Source organism: Dunckerocampus dactyliophorus, chromosome 4, assembly GCF_027744805.1.
Source record: "Dunckerocampus dactyliophorus isolate RoL2022-P2 chromosome 4, RoL_Ddac_1.1, whole genome shotgun sequence".
Classification (NCBI taxonomy): Eukaryota; Metazoa; Chordata; class Actinopteri; order Syngnathiformes; family Syngnathidae; genus Dunckerocampus; species Dunckerocampus dactyliophorus.
This window is the reverse complement of record NC_072822.1, coordinates 5,322,740-5,344,553: the sequence shown is the minus strand read 5'-3', so window position 1 is coordinate 5,344,553 and position 21,814 is coordinate 5,322,740. Positions and strand designations below refer to the sequence as shown.

Below are 21,814 nucleotides of genomic sequence, written 5' to 3'. Positions count from 1 at the left end.
ATGCTATTTACTCACCTCATACTTTTAAACAAGAGAACCGGAGTATCACTGTTAGTATTGCTCTGCCCATCACTAGACTCTTCCGGTTATTCTTTTGTTTCAAATGATGAAGTCTGTGATTTGATAAGGTGATACTCCACTAAAAGAGACCAAGCATCACCTCCAGCTGCTGTGCCTTGGGGCTCTTGGGGTCGCAGAGGGATGTGTTAATCCGATGGTTGTGCTTGACGCAGCGCTGGGTGGCGTTCTGCGGCATGGGGAAGGTCTGACGCACCACCGTCAGCCGGCCCACCGACTTCATCACCAAGTCCTGTAGGTCGTAGTCGGAGATCTCCTGAGAGGGCCAAAAGAAGAAGAGAGCTGGATCAGTGTCACATGTACAAACACTTTAAATCACTAAGAGATGGAAAGTAAACAAATTGAAATTCATAGCTCACCTAAGGACACAACATAACACAATTGAGTCTTTAACAGGTTTAACCTTGTGTGAACGCCTTGTCCTCTCAAGTTTCTAAACAGCACAAGTGAACAATCTGTTTGCAGGCTTCGAGGGCTAAAACGTGGCACAAATCCCAAACAGCTACCCACTGGCTACGGATTACAAAGATTGGAATATAGAGAAGACGGAACATGCCTGAAAAATTGCTATAAAAGCAAGATCCGCTGGCCAAAGAAGCATTAAGATTCACAGCAGCCAGTCAAGGGCGTGCCGAGAAACTTCAAACGCGAAGGTTGCACAAATGTATGCAGTTAAAAACACATTAACACACACTTTTGACTTTATACATTAACATTAGCCTTGTCTCAGCCGATGGTAAGGGATCTCCCTGGAGTGAGGACACCCCTCACATTTCAGCAAACGTTTCATCTCAGGGGGCAATACCAGCGACAGTAAACTTGCAAATTGTTTAGAGTAGTCAGTGTACAGCTTGTATAGAGTTACTATGCAATGAAAATGAGTCGGGGCCGCACGGTGGCCTAGTGGTTAGCAGGTTGGCCTCACAGTCAGAAGACTGTGGGTTCGTATCTGTGTGGAGTTTGCGTGTTCTCACAGTGCGTGGGTTCTCTTTGGGTACTTCGGCTTCCTCCCACATTCCAAAAATATCCATGCTAGGTTGTTAATTGCATGCTAGGTGTCCATAGGTGTGAATGTGAGTGTGAAAGGTCGTCTATATGTGCTCCGCTCTACCAGTCCAGCGTGTACCTCGCCTCTCGCCCGAAGACAGCTGAGATAGGCTCCAGCGACCCTCGTGAGGACAGGCGGTATAGAAAATGAATGTAAATGTAAATGAGTCAACACACGGCCATTATTGTCCAAATAACTGGCAACACAAGTGAGTAGCAAGCAACCGGGTCTTGCCTTCAGTCAAGCACGGTGGTGGTAGAGTCATGGGCTGGGGCTGCACGAGTGCTGCCGGCTCATTGAGGGAAACATGAATGTACCGCGACATCATGAAGCATATATTAGGCCCCATGGCAGTTTTCTGACACGATAAGGAACCTAGACACACCTCCAAGTGTCTTGTTGAGGAAGCTACAGGTGAAGGTGATGGAGTTGCCAAGTATGTCTCCTCCAGACCTGAACCAATTGAGTACCTGCGGGGCATCCTCAAGCAGAACGGTGGAGGAGTGCAAGGTGTCTCACATCCACCAGCTCCAACAGTGATGCTATCATGGAGGAGTGGAAGAGGATTCAAGTAACAAGGCCAATTCGATGCCCAAGAGGATTAAGGCAGTGCTGGATAACAATGGTGCTAACACTAAATATTCACATCAAAGGCACAATTTGGACATATTCACTGTGAGGTGTACTTTATTTAGCTATTTAGACAATAATGTACATACTGTATACTTAAAGATTGTCTCAAAAGTATTGTCCCTGAAGAGGATATAATAAAATGCTCGCTGAAATGTGAGCCGTGTAGAAAGATTGTGACACTTACTTACTCTGCCATTCCTGTCCTTGTTAGACTGTATACTGACAATACGACTATATATGGAGCGCAAAAGCAAATATCCCACATATGAGCAAACACTCAGCGACAACACACCGGGGTGATTTTCCCCTCCTGTCGTTGGCCTCAGGCTAGCTCCTGTCAACCTATCTTCTAGTCAGACATCCGAAAGAACAACACATATACACACAATATAAAGTGTAATCCATAACAATACACTGCAAAATGCGCACACGATTCAACTGCCGTGAACTAAAAGCCTGAGAACCTTGGCAGCTCCTTGCTTGTTTACTCCATAAACCTTAAAAGTCTTGATTCCCCCACCACCAAGCCCTATATTTCCTTCAGTGTTTTATTTGAAAACATCGCTCATCCCTTATTAGACTTTGTCCTCTGCCCTATCTCCTTGCAGCCTTTTCACCCTCCCCCAGAGGTGTAAAATCCCTCCATCTTGAGAGAGGAAAGCTATTCATTTCTTCACTGACCTTTTTCTCCGACCTCCCATTTCCACTGCCCACCCACTCGAGTTCTCCCTGGTTTAGTTGGAGAAACTAAAACCTAAAGGAGCTTTTATTATTGTGCTCTTTCGCTATAAATATAATTTCACACCTGCAGTTCTTATATTCGGGGCTTGGACATTTATACCCGCCCCCACCCGCTGAGACAAAGACTGACAAAAGGGGTCACTCTGTTCATGCTGTCGTCCTATGGAACAAACCAATGCACAGAGTGAACCCTTCCTGCCTGTTTGGAAGCGAGAGATGAGGAAAACACACATGCATGCACATGGCAATGTATTGAGGCAAGCAAAATGATCAAGTTCATTTTCATTTATTGTGTGATTAATTAATTTATTTATTATCGTCCCAGGCCTAGTGCCCACGAGAAATCGTGTCACCTTTTAAACTCGCCCTTAATAGCCCTTAACCCTTTACAGATATATTTTATTAGAAGCCCAGATCTATTTTGTGCAAGTTCAATATTTAATATAATATGAAAAAAAAAGATATAAAATAATGCAAGCCGTACATTTTTAATTTTTCTCTCTGTATGCCGCCTCTTAAATGAGGCTAACCAAAGCACCGGCAGGTTGCTTTTGTTGCATTTTTCTCTATCTTGTATATTTGTTTGCACATTACAACAAAAGCATGTAAACAGGAGTTCGGAACATTGTGGTTTGGACGCGGTATCTTGACACCCTCTCAACTTTTGAGAAATGCCAAAATAAGTCTCACAAACTTAACCAAAACTGTGCCTGCTTCACGGACATGCTGAAATAATGTGTTAAAAAGTAGTCCACAAACTTAAAGAGAAAAAAGGAACAAAAAGGAGGGAGCGCATCCCCTTTATCATCCCTCCTCCTCTTCCTCGCACCGTGAGCAGAACGAAGGCGATGAGGAAGGGCAGGCTGATCAATTATAAAGTGTGAACTGTGCCTCAGTGGGATGCTCTAACTGCTGGCTGTAGATAAAGCAAAGTTATGACAAGCATACACTATCCCCTCATCCATAATAAAGCGCACTCTTCCGGTACTCATGCTCCAGAGTACAAGAGAATATTGAAGCCTTCATCTGCTTAAACAGTCTCTTTGAATATAAAGGCTACTCATATCCCTTTATGGACTTGTTGTTTCAGTATTAGAACATTCTAAATTCTTCTCGTCTGGCATTTTGATAGGCAGAAGTAGGACATCGTGTCGGACCATTTCTAGTGCAGTCGAGTGAGATGCTTGAGATTTTTCACTTAATGGGTCTATCTTAATTATTGTGGGACAAAAATTCATGGTGGTTGATGGTCCACCGGTTTGTTATACGGAGAACAGCATCTCTGCAGTTACCATGGCAACCCCGGGATGGCCTACTTTAGTGGTCTAGTATTACTTCCAAAATGTAATATATATGAATACAGATATATTAATAGTTCCTGCCATTTGGAAATAATACATTGCATTAAATGATCACTGCCTGTGAAAAAACAAAAAAAACGGGACGCATCTCAGCCTGCCAGGCCGCCGTGGATGAGTGATTTGTGCCATGCATCAGGTGTTGCTGCAAAGGTTGACCACATAAGCCGCATGTTCATCATCAACTCGGCAAAGCTGAGAAAAGAGCAGACCAGTCACCCAGCATCCCTGCTGAAGAGTGTTAGACAATAGCAGATGTCAGACAGCTCAATGTGGATTTGGCCTAGCGGGCAATCAACAAGACAAGAGAGCAGAGCTCAGTGCGCTGCTTGACATTGTTGGCTGCCATAAAGGAAACTACTCCGGTGCCCAAACTGGAAGAAAATTCACTTTTAACCAGTTTTACAATGCCTGCTAAGTGGTCATTAATGTGGAGGTACAAGACAAGCCCCAGCGGGTGACCAAAGTCTGGCCTGCAGGCCATTTGAGCTTGGCAGCTTGTTTTTTTATTAGCCCATGACAAATTGTAAAATGATTAGACCACCCTTGTTTCTTCAGTGTATTGATCGATTTTAATGCCTGGTACAACTAAAGGTACATTTGTTTGCACAAGTATAATGATGATAACAAATGCAGCTCATAAGAGTTGAATTTAACAGCTGATATTTAGCAGTTTCCAAAGTTTTCTTGATAATAACCAAAATCACTTCAGTTCATAGCTACAGCATTGTGCTGCCATTGTGCTGCCAAAGAATGTAACTCTTATAAGCTATTTTTGTTGTCATTGTTATATTTGTCCAAACACAGGTACCTTTAGTTGTATCAGGCATTAAAATGAACAAGAAACTGAAGAAACAAGGGCGGTCTAATCGTTTTTTCCATGACTGTAAATGTAAACACTACTGGAGCATTAGCATCCATTGCTATCAAAATGAAACCTTCTTTAAAACTAAATACGTGTTTTTCATAAATCCAGTTGCTCAATGGAAGAACGACTGTGTGCTCACACGACTGATGCAATCACATACAAGCGCTAGACCAGGGTTTTGTTCCATCGAAGTCCAAAATGAAAGGATGCAAGGGCCACTTTGATATTTTGTAAAGCAACACATGGAGATGTGCTAAGAAACTATTTAGACTTCAAGATCAGCTTTGTGATATCAGTGAAAAAGCCTATTATTAGTATGAACTTCCCTCTTTTCCCTTTCTTTCTGATGTTTTTTTTATTTTCCAAATAAAAAATAATAATAATCCTGCTTGTAAATTTCCCATCCATCCATTCTTTTTCTATGCCGCTTATCCTCATTACGGTTGGCAGGGTATGCTGGAGCCTATCCCAGCTGACTGGTTGCCAGCCAATCGCAGCGCACATGCAGACAAACAACCATTCACACTCACATTCATACCTACTTAGAGGTCCAATTTAGAGTCGCTAATTAACCTCAAGGTTGAATTAACCTTTTTTGGAATGTGGGAGGAAAGCGGAGTACCTGGAGAAAACCTACGCACGCATGGGGAGAACATGCAAACTCCACACAGAGATGCCCAAGCGGAGATTCCAACCCAGATTTTCCCGATCTCCTGACTGCAAGACAAACATGCTAACCACTCGGCCACCGTGCGGCGATATTCCGACTCTATTCCCGTAATATTTTGACTTGATTTCCATAATATTCTAATACAACTTTTGTTTTGCTTGCTTCCCATAATATTACAACTTAAAAAAAACTTAAATATTTCAACTCTATGCTACTAAAATGACATTATTTTTCCTTATCATATTCCGAGTTTATTCTAATAAAATTGTGACTTTTCAAACATTCTGGCAAACTAATTTTGCCAAAATTACTAATTTGAATTGTTGTTTGTTTGTCATAACTTCCCGATGTATTTTTGTTTCAACTTTATGCTACTAAAATGACGTTATTGTTATTTATTATTATTATTTTGTCGTTTTCTTGATAAATTATATTTTTAGAATGTGCCATGGGCAAGTAAAACAACCGCCGTGGGCTGCAAATGGCCCCCGGGCTGCAGTTTGGACACCCCTACGCTCGCCAGTGTTTTAAGGCAACACATCACGCGGTGGTGATGCTGCCAGTACTCTGATGACGTCGCAGAGATGCGACATGGAGGGGATTTTAGCAGCACTAAGCTGGACGTAAACATTGTTTTTACGGGAGCTTCTGTGGACATAGCAGGGTGGACATCGAACTCCGAGCTAACCGATTGACGACCCAGCAGCTGAGAGATGGAGTATTTGAACATCATGCCACACAACACTATTTTTCCCTCCTGGAAGAAAGTCTGAAAAAGAGGAGTTGTCTTTCATTTGCAAAGCAGAGTTTTTCTTCCTGTCACTCACAGACACCAGCGGCCTGGAGAGATGCCACTGTGAGACTGAGACCCGCTGGAAAAAAGTGGGTCAAAGGGATCCTCCTATATTCAAACCCGTTTTATATTCGGGTCAATGTGTTAACACTGAATTATGTTATTCTGTCTCAAGACCTAACGTCTCATTAAAATGAGTCCACAAATGGGAATGTTTGCCACTACGATCGTGACTTAGTGAACCTCTGCTCTCATTTCCATCCTCCCAAGTCTTATTAATATTCCTAACTAATTTTTTGATTGGAAAACTTGTTCTCAATTAAAATAATTCCACAGAGGTCACAAACCAGAAGGGTAAGAACACCTCAGTAGGAATTTATTTAAACAGTCTTAGGCTCCCAGGGGATGGAACATTTCTCGTAAATGTCACTTTCCATGGGAGGTCAGAGCTGGGGAATTGGGGGAATAGTCAACGTTGGGCACTTTGTAAAGGAATTCATGTCAATTGAATTTGAAATATGGGGTAATTTTAAAAAAAACGGTGCCATATACAAACACGTTTGGACTTATGCATGCATGAATAGGACTGTATTTATCCAATTACAACAAAAAAGTACTTTGTATTTTTTTTGTTTATATATTTTTCTTTATTATTATGATAACTATTTTTTTAAATCTGTACAATAAAAAAATCCCATTATTTGTTCTACAGTTCTAGCTTGTTTGTGTAAATTCCCATATAGTCTATATATGAAGATCAACATCCAAAAGAATAAAAACTACAAAACCAGAATGAAGCAGCAGTGAAAAGGGATCCCTGGTTGAATTCACATATTATATCAATAGCACTCACCTCATTGATGAGGATCCAGTGGCAATCAAAAGCCACCAGGTTGGTCTCCACCACCTGCAACACAACAAAACATCACTTTTAGCATAAAAACACACACTCATGTGTCACTGACTGGTACAAATATAAACACATGTGCAGTACAACAGTCTAGAATTTGTTTGGAAAGATGCTGTAATGTCATTTGTGTTGATATTGTGGATATAATGTTGCTTATAGCACCAACAATCATACTACGGATTGCAGGGCACCCTTACAGGTTTGAATTGTAATTAACTTTGAAGCTACTGTGATAAAAACAAGGTAAAGGAAAATAATAAATAGCACAGATGCTCCCACTAACAACACAAGGTGTCCTGGTCGGTGCAACAATGTGACTAAGTACTGTGGGTGATGAGGCTTGGATTCAGACTTCAGTCACAAATTTGGGGAAAAATACTGTACGTCTCAAAAAGTCACACAACACTTTGAAACCATCATGATGCCGGAAGCCTCGGCAAATACCACCAGCCAGCGACATCATAGACATAAGGTTCACTTTTATTGTTTTAACCTTTTACAGTGCTTAATTTCTATTTACACTTGCATGACATGTTAAAATGTTACTTTTCTGCATGTGATGGTGACAGTTCAAGCCCGGAACAGTTTCTTTTCCATATCCCTTTTCACGCGGCCTGTCAAAAACACCCTGCGCGTCTCCGCCTTTTTCCCCCTTAGGTTGCTGTTGTGTAAAAACTGCGCCGCATCGGACAGGCATGGACAAAGCTGACCTGGTGTTTTCCTGTCTTATCAGGTAGCATCAGACTGCCGACTGTGTGAAATGGAATGCTGGAAAGTATGACATTCATGTCTCAGGCCTGTTGTGTTGAAAGTGATGGTCGCTGTCCGACAATTACTGTAATTTCTGGTGTATAAGCCGCTACATTTTCCTCATGCTTTGAACCCTGCGGCTTGTACAGTGATGCGGCTAATTTATGGCAATTATGGCAATTTATAAGTAGCGACCTGGAACCTTATATCATGTTTTGAAGTCTTATGCAGCAATCTATGACACATCTTAACTCATTCAATACCAACGACTTAGTTATACGTTTTTATAAACCCAAACTCCCGATCCCAACAACGTATTTATACGTCTTGAGCAAGAGGCAAAACGAGGCGATGTCGCAACTCTCCACTAAAGCATTTCACTTCAGAGCAATTTTAAGCCACAAAAACGTCCACAAGGTGGCAGAAGTGCATTTGATAAATGCTTGGCAAGGATCATGTGAATGGAGAAATCACACATGACAGGAAGGAGGAAGTGAGAGAGTGTAGCGTGTAGAAGGTCACGCATTATAACATACATTTTAACACATGCGCACGCGCACACACGCGTGCACACAAGAGCACACATGTGCACACACATAGTGAAAATTGTAAATAGCTCATGGTGTTATATTTGTAAATAAGTTGTTATTTTGATTAGGGGTGCTCAGATTGGCCAAATATAAGATATATGAGAAGTCTGAGTCTGCCACTTGTCACTGAGGGGTGATGGTGGGTCCCACAGCCAAACCAGTTGAGGACCACTGCTTTAACACACCTCACCCAAAGACTGCACCCACTCCCTTTCCCCCCAGTCTCTCCAAATCCGCCTGGGGTGTAAAAAACAAAAACAAACACAAACACAAAAAACAAGAGGGCCTGTATATCATTAGCTTTAATTGCCTAGGTGCCTATAGTGCCCGTGTATCATAACACTTTTGGGCCATAAACAAAAGGCAACAGCTGGAGAGGGTGACGGAGTGTAGCTAATAGTGCTTTAATCTCCCGCAGTGCCTCCATAAAACTTCATCATCGGAACGCTGACGGCTGCACATAAAACATTCCGTCGACGCAAAACATGGAGGATAAAGAACGAGGCTGGATGGAGAATGATGACTCCCAATTAAAAGGCGGGAGCTTTACCTTGATATGCACTTTATAGTCTGCTTACTTACCATCGCATTCGTTAAGATTCTCACACATTTAGTTGCACAATTACATAACGAACATGCAAGCTCATACACTGAGGGATGCGACAATGCTAATGATAACGTTATACTATATTGTTAACATGCTTATTCAGTAATAAAGAAGACGACAATGAATAAATAAAAGAGTTGAAGTTGACAAATAATAAATGATGAATCCAAAGTGAGGTTGTGCTTGTGAAAACTGCCGATATGTATGAAGTAAAACCCCAACTGTGTGTACTGTGTTTGTTTATGTGCGCCGCAGTGCAAGTGTTTCCGGTTATTCCATTATGATCTCCCACTGGCAGCCGCCCCGGACAGATGTTTGCAGCTAATTAGTGAAAGGACACACTCTTACAGTAGAACACTATACACTTGACTCCTCAGGGGGGTGAAGCTCTTCAATACACAAACACACACAGACCATCACTAAAAACAACCAAGATGTGTAACATGACAGCTGCTAAGATCCCAAAGTCTCATGTTTGTGCATTTGTGTGTTGAATATCCAGGAGGAACTACGGCTGGTAGGTAAACATTGTGTGACTAGTACTTTGCATACACTGCACATGTTTAGAGGTTGCTTTTAAGTTGCAACTTAAGACCAGTAGGTGTCAGGAACTTTTAACTCATTGGTCAGCAACCTTTTTGAGACCAAGATCCCTGCTGGTCTATTGGTCGCTCTCCGGGAGGTGAGGGCACTGATGTGATAATACTTTATTTTTTAAAAAAATGTTCTCGCGATCGACCGGCAAAGTCCCAAAGATCGACGGGTTGGCGGCCCCCGTTTTAACTGAACTGCCAAGCCATTTAAAATGTGAGAAAATGTTAATGCCTGTCTGAGAAAAGTGTATAAAAAGGGTATTGTGAGGGGTTTTACAGCCTTAAAACATATATACAGTAATAACTGTCAACAAATAACGTTGGATTTCACTTAATGCAGAATATTTTGGGAACCTATGCCCCATGATAAACGAGTCAACACTGTACTGCATTCATCAATGCATGTTGCGAAATCTTGAGAATCAGACATTTCCATGTCTCCACCAGGGGAGGACTTTTTAGAGGCGGCGCAGCACCTTAAGAAAATAAAGAAAAAAAAACAATACTTCAAATGTGGTGGAATTCCGTGAGAGGTGGAACGGCCTCACCGATCATGGGTGCTAATGTTGTTGTAACAATCTGGGGGGGTTGGGTAATGAGCAGGTTTACTTAATACATATGCTCGCAAAATCTGGTGACTTTTAGAGTACGTTAAATGCCCCAAAAGGCAGTTTAAGTGCCTGAATAATCATTTTAATGAGTGACAGGAAGAAAATCTCATATCTCGGCTCGGATGGGCAGAAGTCGTTTTGTCAGACATGTTCACACTGGTCATGAGCTGCTGACGTTCAGAAATGTCAACTCGCGTTGTACTGAGCAGCCTGGACGTACACGTGTGTGTTCCATTGACTGTTCTATGATTATCATCGCATGCTCCACGTGTACGGTGGTATCACAAATAAAATGCCAAAGAAAAAACGAACCATTCATGGGGAATTAATCCTTTAGCTTGGCGTATTTAACTGGTGGCCCATAGCCAAACCAGGTCTGTGAATGACACCAGGCCAGACCAGAATTTTGACAGGCAGAAAGGCTCTCACTTGTTGTTTGGTGCCACCTGTCTGACAGTTTGAAACAGACAGGTTGTCTGTTTCAAACTTTTTCCAAGTCTTATATTTGGGTCAGCATTATGATTTATGCAAAAAAAAATACAATGGATTTGCTGCTTTAAAATACTTTCTACTTTAAGTAAGCCAAAGGTGGTGAAACTTTTTCCATCGTGGGTCGCATGTGGAAAATATCCGTAAGGCTGTGTACCCTCTACAATCTTTCTGGTTCCCAACAAAAAATGCCGCTTCATCCCAAGCGAGTCCATCTTGGCGCCATCCGTAATACCTGCTGCTGCAGCATCACAGCCCATTTGCATGTGGATGGAATAGGTCGCTGTGGGAGAATTACTTTTTCTATAAATTCCCTGGTGCATTCAGCGCAACATCCTGCAGCCACTGCTGGAGGAGCAGGATAAGAGAGCGAGGGGGAAAAAATGCAGAGATTGCAGACGGACTTCAGAGGGTAGTGACGGAGAATACACAAGCGGCCTTGCGTACAAGGCTCAACAGGTGACCTAGTATGAAGAGTCACCATGAAAATGGAAGGAGAAGTAGCTGAGATCCTTCAGTAGTGTGTTGTTGCCCGGTGCATGTTGTTCCTGCTGGAGGACACCTTCGATTCCGTGCTGAAGAGGAGGAGGATGAACAAGCTGTTATCCATTACGGATAATCCCGACTACTCCCCCACACTGACATACCAACTGCACAACCACTTGGGCTTGAACCAGGCTTCAATCTGAAGAGCGAATAAAACTGTACATTCCCTCGTCATCTTGTTGATCTTCTCATACATCTCAACACACAAGTCTTTCAAAACACAGCTAGACTGCAACAACACTGCAAGGTTCCTGTACAATTCCGCTCCACACAGTAGCATTTCCTTTGCTTCAACTGGAAGCTTGCCATTCCGAGTGTGATGATAACCATAGAACAGGAAATGGAACTACCACTGTGATGTAGGAAAGCAGCAACACACGTCTCTCTGTCCTGGCTGCTCAGTATAACAGGCACAATACAATCCATCTTAATTATTCAACCAATTGCGACACAAATGCTGAACGCATGACGGCTGATGAATAGCATAAAAACGAGCGACACATCACAGCATATGGCTTTATGACCAGCACAGCAATACCTGCAAAACAAGGTGGCAGACAATAAATAAACTTTACTCTGAGATTTGTAAACATTTTGAACTTTGGCTTAGATGTTTAAATCCAAAAGAGACATGAGGCATCGCATTTTTCAGATTTTAAATTAGCTCAATTTTATTTCCAGCTGTTAACTTCTTTTTCCACTTGTATGGCAATTAAGCAGGTCAAACTGTTACTTGAAACACTGCATGCACAGATAATTACGATTTTATGAACTTATGATTTCTGATGTCATTATTTCCAATGGGAAGGAACCTGAAAGGTCCAATACTGACCTTAACTCCCGCACTGTGTGCTACATGCATGTCTGCAGTGTGTGAATATGCAGATTAGTTGCAGATTAAAGCATGTTATGTTACAGCATGTGTGCATTGTGTACTTTATGAGAGAACCCACTTTAATGCTATGCAAACAGACACTGAGGCACTACGAGGCACCCTGCTGACATTCATCCTTTTACATGAAGCCATGTGATTGTTTTGATGCTATACAAACCCACATCATGTTACAGCGTACACTACTGTATGTGTGCCAGTGGCTCAGACAAACAAGCAAACAAACAACTACCAATAGTACTTTTTATTCTGCAACCATATTCTCTAAATCAGGGGTGTCCAAAGGTCATTTGAGGCTGGCTATTTTTTTTATTGGCCCGGGCACAATAAAAATGAAATGGAAGAATCAGCAGTAATTTTATAAGAATAAAGTCAAAACATTAAAAGAAAAAAAGTTAATAAAACCTAATAAAAAATCTAAAAAATAATAAAAAAAATCAAAAACAATTTTTTTTTTACGAGAATAAAATCGTAATATTATAAAGCGTAAAGTTGAAATATTTTTAAAGCCAAAATTATTATGAGAAACAGACAAAACAAAATAAAGTTGTAATTTTTGGAAAATTAGGTTGCGGAAAAACTCATTAGGGGAATATGAAGTCATGATTTTATGAGAACAAAATTTAAGTTGAAATTCTTGGGGAAAAAAATGCCTTTTATTAGCATTGAATAGAAATATTAAAGAAAAGATCTGTTTTTTAAAGTCCTAATATTATGTGAAACAAAAAAACAAAACAAAATAAAGTTATCATTTTTGGCAAATTTGACTGGGGAAAAAGTTCTATTATGAGAATAATGCCAAAATATTCTGGTAACGCAGCCATCATTTTAGGTGAAGAAAATTATTACTTAAGAAGAAAGTTGAATATGTGGGGGAAAAAAAACAACAGCAAAAATGGAAAAAAAGAGCAGAGAGCGAGGTTCACACTGATAAGAGTCTTTCACCTACAGTATATCACAAAACTGAGATGTAGTTGTTTCTGGAAATATAAATAACTTCTGAGCTAGAAAGTTTGGACACCCCTCCTCTAAATACTATGTGATATAAAAACTTAATGCTTCACTCAATTTTAAGAAAGTGCTAATGAACCTCATAAAATAAAGCAAAAATGGGGGGCACTGAAGTGTAAAACTTTCAGGGAGACTAATGGCATACATTATCATCAAAGTGCTCCGAATTTAAGCTGAACAAATGGCTCGTGATTACCACCTCCGTTAAAATAGATACACCACGTGTACAAACTAAAGCTTCAGACCCTTTTTAAGATTAAAATAGTAGTACAGTTGATCAAAAAGTATCCTGTGCTGCTTTTAGTGCACATGCATACCGATAGGGTACGCAACGCAACGAAGCATGGAAGTAATTCAGTATGTTAAACTAGACTTGCATGCTGGCGAGCCTCTCCAACCATTACCATGCTAGCCATTAGCTGCTAAGGTGAAATTAATTTGTGCAAACAGTGGATATTGGTATTAACTGTGTTGTTCATGTTGTTTTCCTGTTTCCATGGTTATCATCACCTGTACCTTTCTGTGGCGCCCTCACTTTCTCCATTGTGCTGGTGCAAAAAGTTCTGTTCCCCCTGCAGCAAGGAGAGGAGAGCCATCTCCAAGCCTACGGTCTATTTTATTCAGGAAACAGAGGTTGATGTAATTAAGTCTTTGGCTTCAAAAGCAATGGAGCGTACCACGACACCAGTCACAGGGGTGTCAAAGGCCCGTGTGCTTCCTCCTTGCAGCTAATGACTTGAAATCACTGCCATTACTGCTGCTTTAATTAGCCTGATCCAGCAGTGGTCACACACCGATGATCTACCGTGTGCGCGCAAGTGTGTGTGTGTGTGCTGCCACAAAGCCACCAAAGCACACAGTGACAGGGTCCCACCCTGCTTTCCCAGTACAAGTATCGACATTATTGATCATTTGCTTGCTTTTTGATGAAAAGCAGCAGCAGAGTCGTCGTCTCTTTTATTCTCTGTACGTCCGTCTCTGACAGCAAAGGTCTGCATGTGCATGTGCTGTGGTGGCAAAGGGTAAGAGGGGCTAACATGCATAGCACTCCTGCACGTGTGTGTGTGTGTGTGTGTGTGTGTGCTCGTTGGCCTTTTAGTTATTGATCGGACAGTGAATCCAAGCGACTGGCAAATCTACTGAGAGAAGGCTGAACACAAACACAGGAGAACATCTATGTATACAGTATACACACACACATAAACACACACATATATTGTGTGTATACATGTATGCACATATACGCTGTGCAGGCCAAAGGTTTGGAAATAAAAAAACACAACTGATAATCCAGACACAGCAACTACGCTGTGTTCAAGGACCACCGAATAACGTACGGAATCTCAACACTTGATGAGAAAACATTATCAGTCGAGCACAAAGACATAAACATGTAAAAACTGTGGGCTTTTTCCATTTTACCTGTGTTAGGTAGATAGATACTTTATTCATCTCCAGGAGAAATTCACATTTCGTATTCATAAATTATTACCGACTTGGGACGAATCAGATGGCTGTGAACATACTCATTCATTCAGGTAATGGTTTTCTCAGGACGTTGAATCCATCGCAGCTGAACTGGTCTGTTTCACCTCTCATCCGAGCAGACTTCATCAGTTCATGCTCAATGACTAGGTAGGACAGCCCTAATCCAATCCAATCCACTTTATTTATATAGCACATTTTATAAACACTGTTTCCAAAGTGCTGCACAGACTAGCAAAACCATAAATAATAAGTAAATAAAGGAATGTAAATGTAAATAATAAATAAAAATTATGACAATAAAAACTAAAAGATCAAATAGAAACAAAGAAACGTACAACAATAAAATATAAAATATTTAAAACAAGAAATCGAAACAATAAAAACCAAAAGTCCAAGAAGTAGGTAAAAAATAAATAAGAAAATTTAATTAAAAAAAAATAAAATAAATAGAACCAATAAAAACTTAAAAAAAATAATAAAAGACACAGAGGACCACACGACTCACGCCGAGTTAAAAGCCAGAGAATAAAAGTGGGTTTTAAGACGAGACTTAAAGCTTTCAATTGTGGGGGCCGTTTTTACATGAGGGGGGAGAGTGTTCCACAGCTTTGGGCCGACTACAGAAAAGGCCCGGTCTCCCCTGGTCTTAAGTCTGGTCTTAGGCACCACCAGTTGGAGCTGGCCTTCGGACCTCAAAGTGCGCGCTGGAGTGTAAATTTGGATGAGGTCTGAGATGTACTGAGGGGCCAGCCCATTCAAAGCTTTAAAAACAAACAATAAAATCTTAAAATCAATTCTAAAACGCACAGGCAACCAGTGCAGGGAAGCTAAAATTGGGGTAATATGCTCCCTCTTTTTTGGTTGCTGTTAAAAGCCGTGCTGCAGAGTTCTGGACTAACTGTAAGCGAGAGAGTCATTTATGGTTTATTCCAGAGTAAAGGGCATTACAGTAGTCCAGACGTGACAAGATAAAAGCGTGCATGGCTTGTTCGAAATGTTGCAATGATAAAAATGATTTGACTTTGGATAAAAGCCGAAGATGATAAAAACAAGATTTTACAACGGCATTGATTTGTTTATTAAGTTTAAAATCACTATCAATGATGACGCCAAGGCTGGTGGCTGTGGGACAGCCCTAGTTTGAGAAGTTGGTGAAGGATCCAAAGTATCTATTTTTTACAGGTGGAGGCAGGTCCAGACAAGAATGCTTCCACTCTTTTGCGGTGTCAAATGACAGTCGCTGAGGTACAATGGAGTGGGGCCTCTGCCAGCCAATGACAGTTGTTTGGGCGGTATCACCCACTTTAGCGTTCCATTCAGATGTAATGACGGTCATGGGCACGCCTGAAACCAAGGGGGCTGCGCCTTGCTTATTTGTTAGAGCGTTGTCATGGTCCTCCGTCTCTGATCAGAGTGGCTTCTCAACTTTCATATATGAGATGTGTTTTCTGCAGAAAAAAAAAAACTGCAATTTTTTTTTATGGATCAAAAATGCGCAAATTAGCTGGCTTGCAAATGCTGAATTGTAAGTATGCGGGGATCCTCTGTGCATGTTTTAAGTAAAAATAGGTATTCAATGTTGCTCAGATTTGGGTTTTTCTGGTGTACAAATTGCACAACTTTTTACATCAGATCCTCACCACTTCTCAAAGCTCGCCGATGTGGCCAAGATAAAAACAATCAAACATGACAAACACAACACTCAAGAGTGTTTGCAGGCCTGCCTACACTCAGTCAGTCACACTATACAGTCTTTTTATTTGGATTTTTTGGGGGGGAGTGAGCAGCTGTCAGAGTGCTCGACAATGCATGCTGTCACTTCCCACAAGCTTTGCAAACTTTTTGTGTGCTTGACTTGTTTACAAAAGCAAAAGCTGCTGTTAAAAGGGGATAACAGCGACGTGACGGGATTTTTTTTTTTTGCAGTCAAATTAGGACGGAAAATGTCAAGTGGCTTTAGCGGGGGGATGCACACTGCATGTGTATAGACCCTGAATCTGTTGTATCAACTGTTGGAGATGAAATTCTCCGCAACCTAATAGAGGTCTCAAAGACCACTCTGTTAAATAAATTTCACCTCCCCTTACGTGTTCGTTAATCTCCAGTTATGAGAAGGAATAAGGTTTACACACCAGTAGAGGGTTACCAAAATGTATTATACATATGACAGACAGAATAGAATCACATTACAGGATCCTGGGCTAAAAAATGTCACTTCTAATGTCCTCCTGCGGCCTCCTAACCAGAAGAACAGAGATTTTCGCTCCTCGCGCATTGAAGCTCCCAGCTTTGTGTAGGGTTTCTCCAGACGAGTGACGTATGCTCTCGTGCCAAAACACCTTAACTGGAACGTTCCTTGTGAGTGCGTGTCTAGTAGTAACAGCTGAGAGTCGTTTTTCTTCTGACGTCGTCGTCTTCCGTCAGCAACGTTTTCTGTACAAAACAGAACACGTATTCCCAGCATAGCACATCCTATCGTTGCCCCAGTTGCTCCATTCTGTAACCGTATCCGACTGCTGATTATGTGAATGCACTTTATCTTTATGTGTTTCTAGAACCTACTTAAATAAATGTTCATCCATGCAGTTCACGAATTTAAAAAACAGTATTTCTAGAATCTACTTGTAATAAATATTTACTCACTCAGCTCCCAAGCTAATAAAACAATATTATCCACACTGTACCTTATAATCCACACATACAATAGCTGCTTAGGCTCTCAATAGTAAAATAGTACAAATTCACCCTCGTTACATTATTCATATATTGCATGGACCAGTAATTCCAAGTGGAAAGTACGGCTGGGAATCTGATATGATTTGCGACACATGGCTCACGGTCACGATATCATCTCGATACGGCAAAAGGGTGAAACAAAAATAAACAAACAAAAAAAAAACAATTTCATAGTTTATATTTTGCAGCATAATTTAACCAGAGTACAAACAGCAATAGTGCAAAAACAATGACAGAAAGAAGTTTCAACAATAATACACAACCAATACACGGCAATATCGGTAATCCATTGTAAGGCTAACTATTAAGGATGAGCCCGATACTCGTTATACGGATAATGCATTGTTGCAGAATTGGCGAAAAAATTGACAACTGGCAAGTTGAAAACGGCTCGTGTGGCGTTGCCGCTGCTTTATTAGGTTTTCCTCAGCTCGCCTCTGTTTCGGTTTGTCGTCTGCTTGCTTATAATTTGCCTGGTGATATAAAGTTGGAAAATTTTGCTCGTAGTACTGAACGCACTGCTTTTGAGAAAGCTAGGGTGAACAAAGCTGGCAGATTATTTCGCTTTGCCATCAATGGATGTTTGCATGAATCACCAACTTCACACAGATCATGAAAAAATAATGAACTAATAAAGTCTGACAGACCACTTCCACACATACACAGTACACATAGAGCTGAAAAAGGAACAATAAATATAGCAACTTCTGATCAATCCATGTCAATTTTAGACTTAAAATATTGTTCCGATTTAAGCACCGCCCATATCTGGTTAACCACGCCCACTTCCTGTTTATACCCCACCCACTCCGACTACAGATACGGGTAGTGGTGTACTTGCTCATCCCTACTAACTATATGTATATTTCGCCAAACTCGTAGTGTATAATAGTTTACTCGCCTTATATCTGACTGACTTCATACGAGCCAAAGGAACACACACACACGATCATTTTTATATTACCGCCTTTTATTGCTCGCTGTAAAATGTCTTTACAACGAGGCTTGGCGAGCAAAAACATAGAGTATATAAGTGTGGCGGGTCAACACTGATAGTACGCAAGTCAATTAAAATTAAATTTAACCTGTAGCCCACAGCGGGATATAGACACATATCGTCAGAAGAACATGACCTCAGAGGTTAGCTACATACATATGTGTGTGTGTGTGTGTGTGTGTGTGTGTGTGTTTTGAGCAAGACAAGTAAAAACACTCATGGATGAACAGATTGTAACAGTATGTGTATGCTACATGTGTATACGGTTCACTCATCTTTGGCTCGGTCTACTCTCTCAACATTACAGTGCGCTGGGCCTATCCCTCTGTCACCATGGTGACAACGCTACATGATGCCTCCAAGCAAGAGGTCAACTGTCCATGACACCACACACGCCTTGATGTTCACAAATGTCAATCCCTCACAGACACGCGCACACGCGCACTGTATATACTGTAGATGTATAGAAGGGAGCTTGTAGCCGAACAATGTAAAAAAAATAAAATAAAATAAGCAAAAATAAAAAAGCCCAACATGGAATCCTCCTGGTGTTCTGAATAAGAGTCGTGCCGCAATAAACACACAGCGGCCAAAACATTAAGTACAATGATGGAATGGACTGGTAGTGAGTTGACAACCTTCTAACAATACTAATAATGGTAATGATAATATTGGCGTCCTTACGTCCACCTTCATTTTAGTATTAATAATATACATTTCATGACTTGTACTGTTATTATACAGTCCTGATAAAAATATTAAGACCAGTTGAAAAATTGTGAGAACTTACATTTGGGACTGCTGGAGCATAAAGAGTTTCTAAGTAGAGCTTCAAAATGCAAAAAGAAGAAATGGGGGTGGGACAAAAAACGTTTTGAGGAATTTGCAATTTATTGCAAACAAGCATTAAAGTGAAAAAGACTGTTTAAAAATGGGTTTTCATGCATCAAAAGTCTTGGACCACATCCTTTAAAAGCCAAAATCTTGGCCAAAGTGTGGATTCAATGTTATTTTCTGCCAAGCATTCACACTGTCATGATCTCTTGATGGCAAAGGCAAAAAAGCTTTCTCTCTTTGAACGCGGTCGGATTGTTGAGCTGCATATGCAAGGCCTCTCAAAGTGCGTTGCCATTGCGGCTGAGGTTGGACGCAGTAAAACAGTCATTTGACTTCTTCAAAGATCCTGAGGGTCACGGAACAAAAAAGTTAAGTGGTAGACCCAAAAAAAATATCACTGGGCCTTAACTGGAGGATTCCGTCAAAACACGGCATGATCATCGGCCCAAATGACGGTTGTTGCTGCTGCAGAGTGCAGTCCAATGTCCATCAGACAGCATCTACAAGAGAAGGATTCTAAAAACAAAAAACATCTTCAAAGGCCTCGTCTCCTTCAACTCCACAAAATTGCCTGTTTGGAATTTGCAGAAGAGCACCAAACATCGAAAGGTGGAGGAAAGTTTTATTCTCTGATGAGAAAAAAATGGAACAATGGCGGTCCCAATGGCTTTGAAAGTTACGGGCACCTGAGATGTTTTCCTCACGGCACAGTGGAGGGGGTGCCATCATGATCTGGGGAGCTTTTTCCTTTAATGGAACAATGGAGCTTCAGGTTGTGCAGGGGCGTCATATGGCAGCTGGCTTTGTGGAGATGTTGCAGGGGGCACCGGTGGGTTTTAGCTTTTGCAGAAACTATAGAAGACTCAGCGGTTAATTTAATAGCGGTGTTAACTGTTTCCAGCAAATACACAGCAAATCCTAAGAACTGGGAAACATTTGACACAGGGAGGGAGGCGGGAAAATACGGGAGTCTCGCGGGAAAATTCTGGAAGGTTGGCAAGTATGCGTCGTGTCAGTGTGGATGCTAAATTGAGTTGTAACCAAAAAGCGAGCGAGTGAGTGAGATAGAAGGGGGTCAAATGAGTGTCAGAGGATGAAGGGTTGATGTTGGAGTGAATTAGCAGTGATGAGACTAAGCAGCTGTAGTCGGTGCACAGGAGCATCTGTTTGGCTCGTCAATTACAAATGTGATCAGGTCTCCTGGGGGTGGGCATGCAGATGCTGCACACGGATGCCTTTCATGTGGCAAGCAGTTAGGGTAGGAACTTTAGACCTACTGTATGTTGCCATACCATGTACTGTTACCAACATATACAGACATGGAAAAAATAATTACACCGCCAATGTTTCTTCAGTTTATTGATCCATTGTAATGCTTGGTACAACTAAAGGTACATTTGTTTGGACAAATATAATGATGATAACAAATATAGGTCATAAGAGTTGAATTTAAGAGCTGATATCTAGCAACTTCCGTGGTTTTCTTGATAACCAAACTCACTTAAGTCCTTACATGAATAGCTATAGCATTGTACTGCCAAACAAAGGTACCTTTATTTGTATCAGGCATTGAAATGAACAAGAAACTAAAGAAACAAGGGTGGTCTAATCATTTTTTCCATGACTGTATATTAAATCCTACGTATTACCCGCTAGTTGTCCAAACATCACTTCATTTCCACAGGGAGGACTTGAAGTGCAGGCTTGAGTACATTCAGATGCCATGTCTTTAAGTCATTAAAAACAACACACAGCCTCCAAAGACATGGATTGCAGCTTGTGTGACCTTAAACATAGATTATTATCTCAGTGATCAAATCTTCCTGTCTTCCCCTCTACTTTCTGCCCAGGCCTCGTGGGAGGAACCCTGTTTGACGCACAGCCTTGACCCCATTTCGCTGACGGAAGCTGGCGAAGAGGTAACGTGAAATGTCTTGCAAGTGGAAAGTGTTATTTGGATGCAAGTGCACCTCCCCGAAGAACGCAGACACGCTCACACATGCAAGGAGCATATATGCTACAGTGTATTATCAGAGGGGGAGATCACGATTGCATCACAGTCGAGAACAGTAATTGATGAGAACAATACAAAGATAACAGGGAATCTATATATAATAGCTTAAATGAGCTCCATCAAGAACTCCCGCTGGATCCAGTGGAGAAAAAGGTAATAAGATCCCAAGTAAACGCAACACATTGCAACCTGATTTGATGAAAAGTCTCTATTAAACTTAAAAATGCTGCTCAATGAGCAATCTGGATCAGACACTTGGTTTGACATCACAGCGTCTGACTCTCCTCATAAACCCTGAATTTTGTTCAAATTGGGTAAAATGTGACTGAGATACAATTGTTGACATTTCCCCAAAACAAATAATAGTAATAATAAGAGTACTAGCAATGTATTGTAAGATTTTAAACTATGAAAACATAAAACCAATAAACACTTACTTTAATGACTCGTAGGGGTGTCACGAGACACCCAACAAGACGATACGAAGCACGGGACTTGGTCCACGAGAACGAGACAAGATGAGATTTTAACATTAACTTCAATAAAATTACAAC

General features: G+C 41.1%; 1 protein-coding gene across 10 annotated transcripts in view; it reads right to left on the bottom strand.

The window, feature by feature from the left end:
• grid2 (glutamate receptor, ionotropic, delta 2) overlaps positions 1 to 21,814 on the bottom strand; it is a 514,233-nt gene that overhangs the window by 170,741 nt on the left and 321,678 nt on the right. For all 10 annotated transcript variants that reach the window (XR_008570124.1, XR_008570125.1, XR_008570128.1 and 7 more), the window contains 2 exons: positions 7,043 to 7,096; positions 161 to 334 (listed from right to left, as the gene is read on the bottom strand). Coding sequence is in view for 5 of the 10 variants with exons in the window: in XM_054774557.1 (XP_054630532.1) it covers positions 161 to 334; positions 7,043 to 7,096 (228 nt within the window). In the remaining 5 variants the exon portion in view is untranslated. The remainder of the gene's footprint in view (positions 1 to 160; positions 335 to 7,042; positions 7,097 to 21,814) is intronic.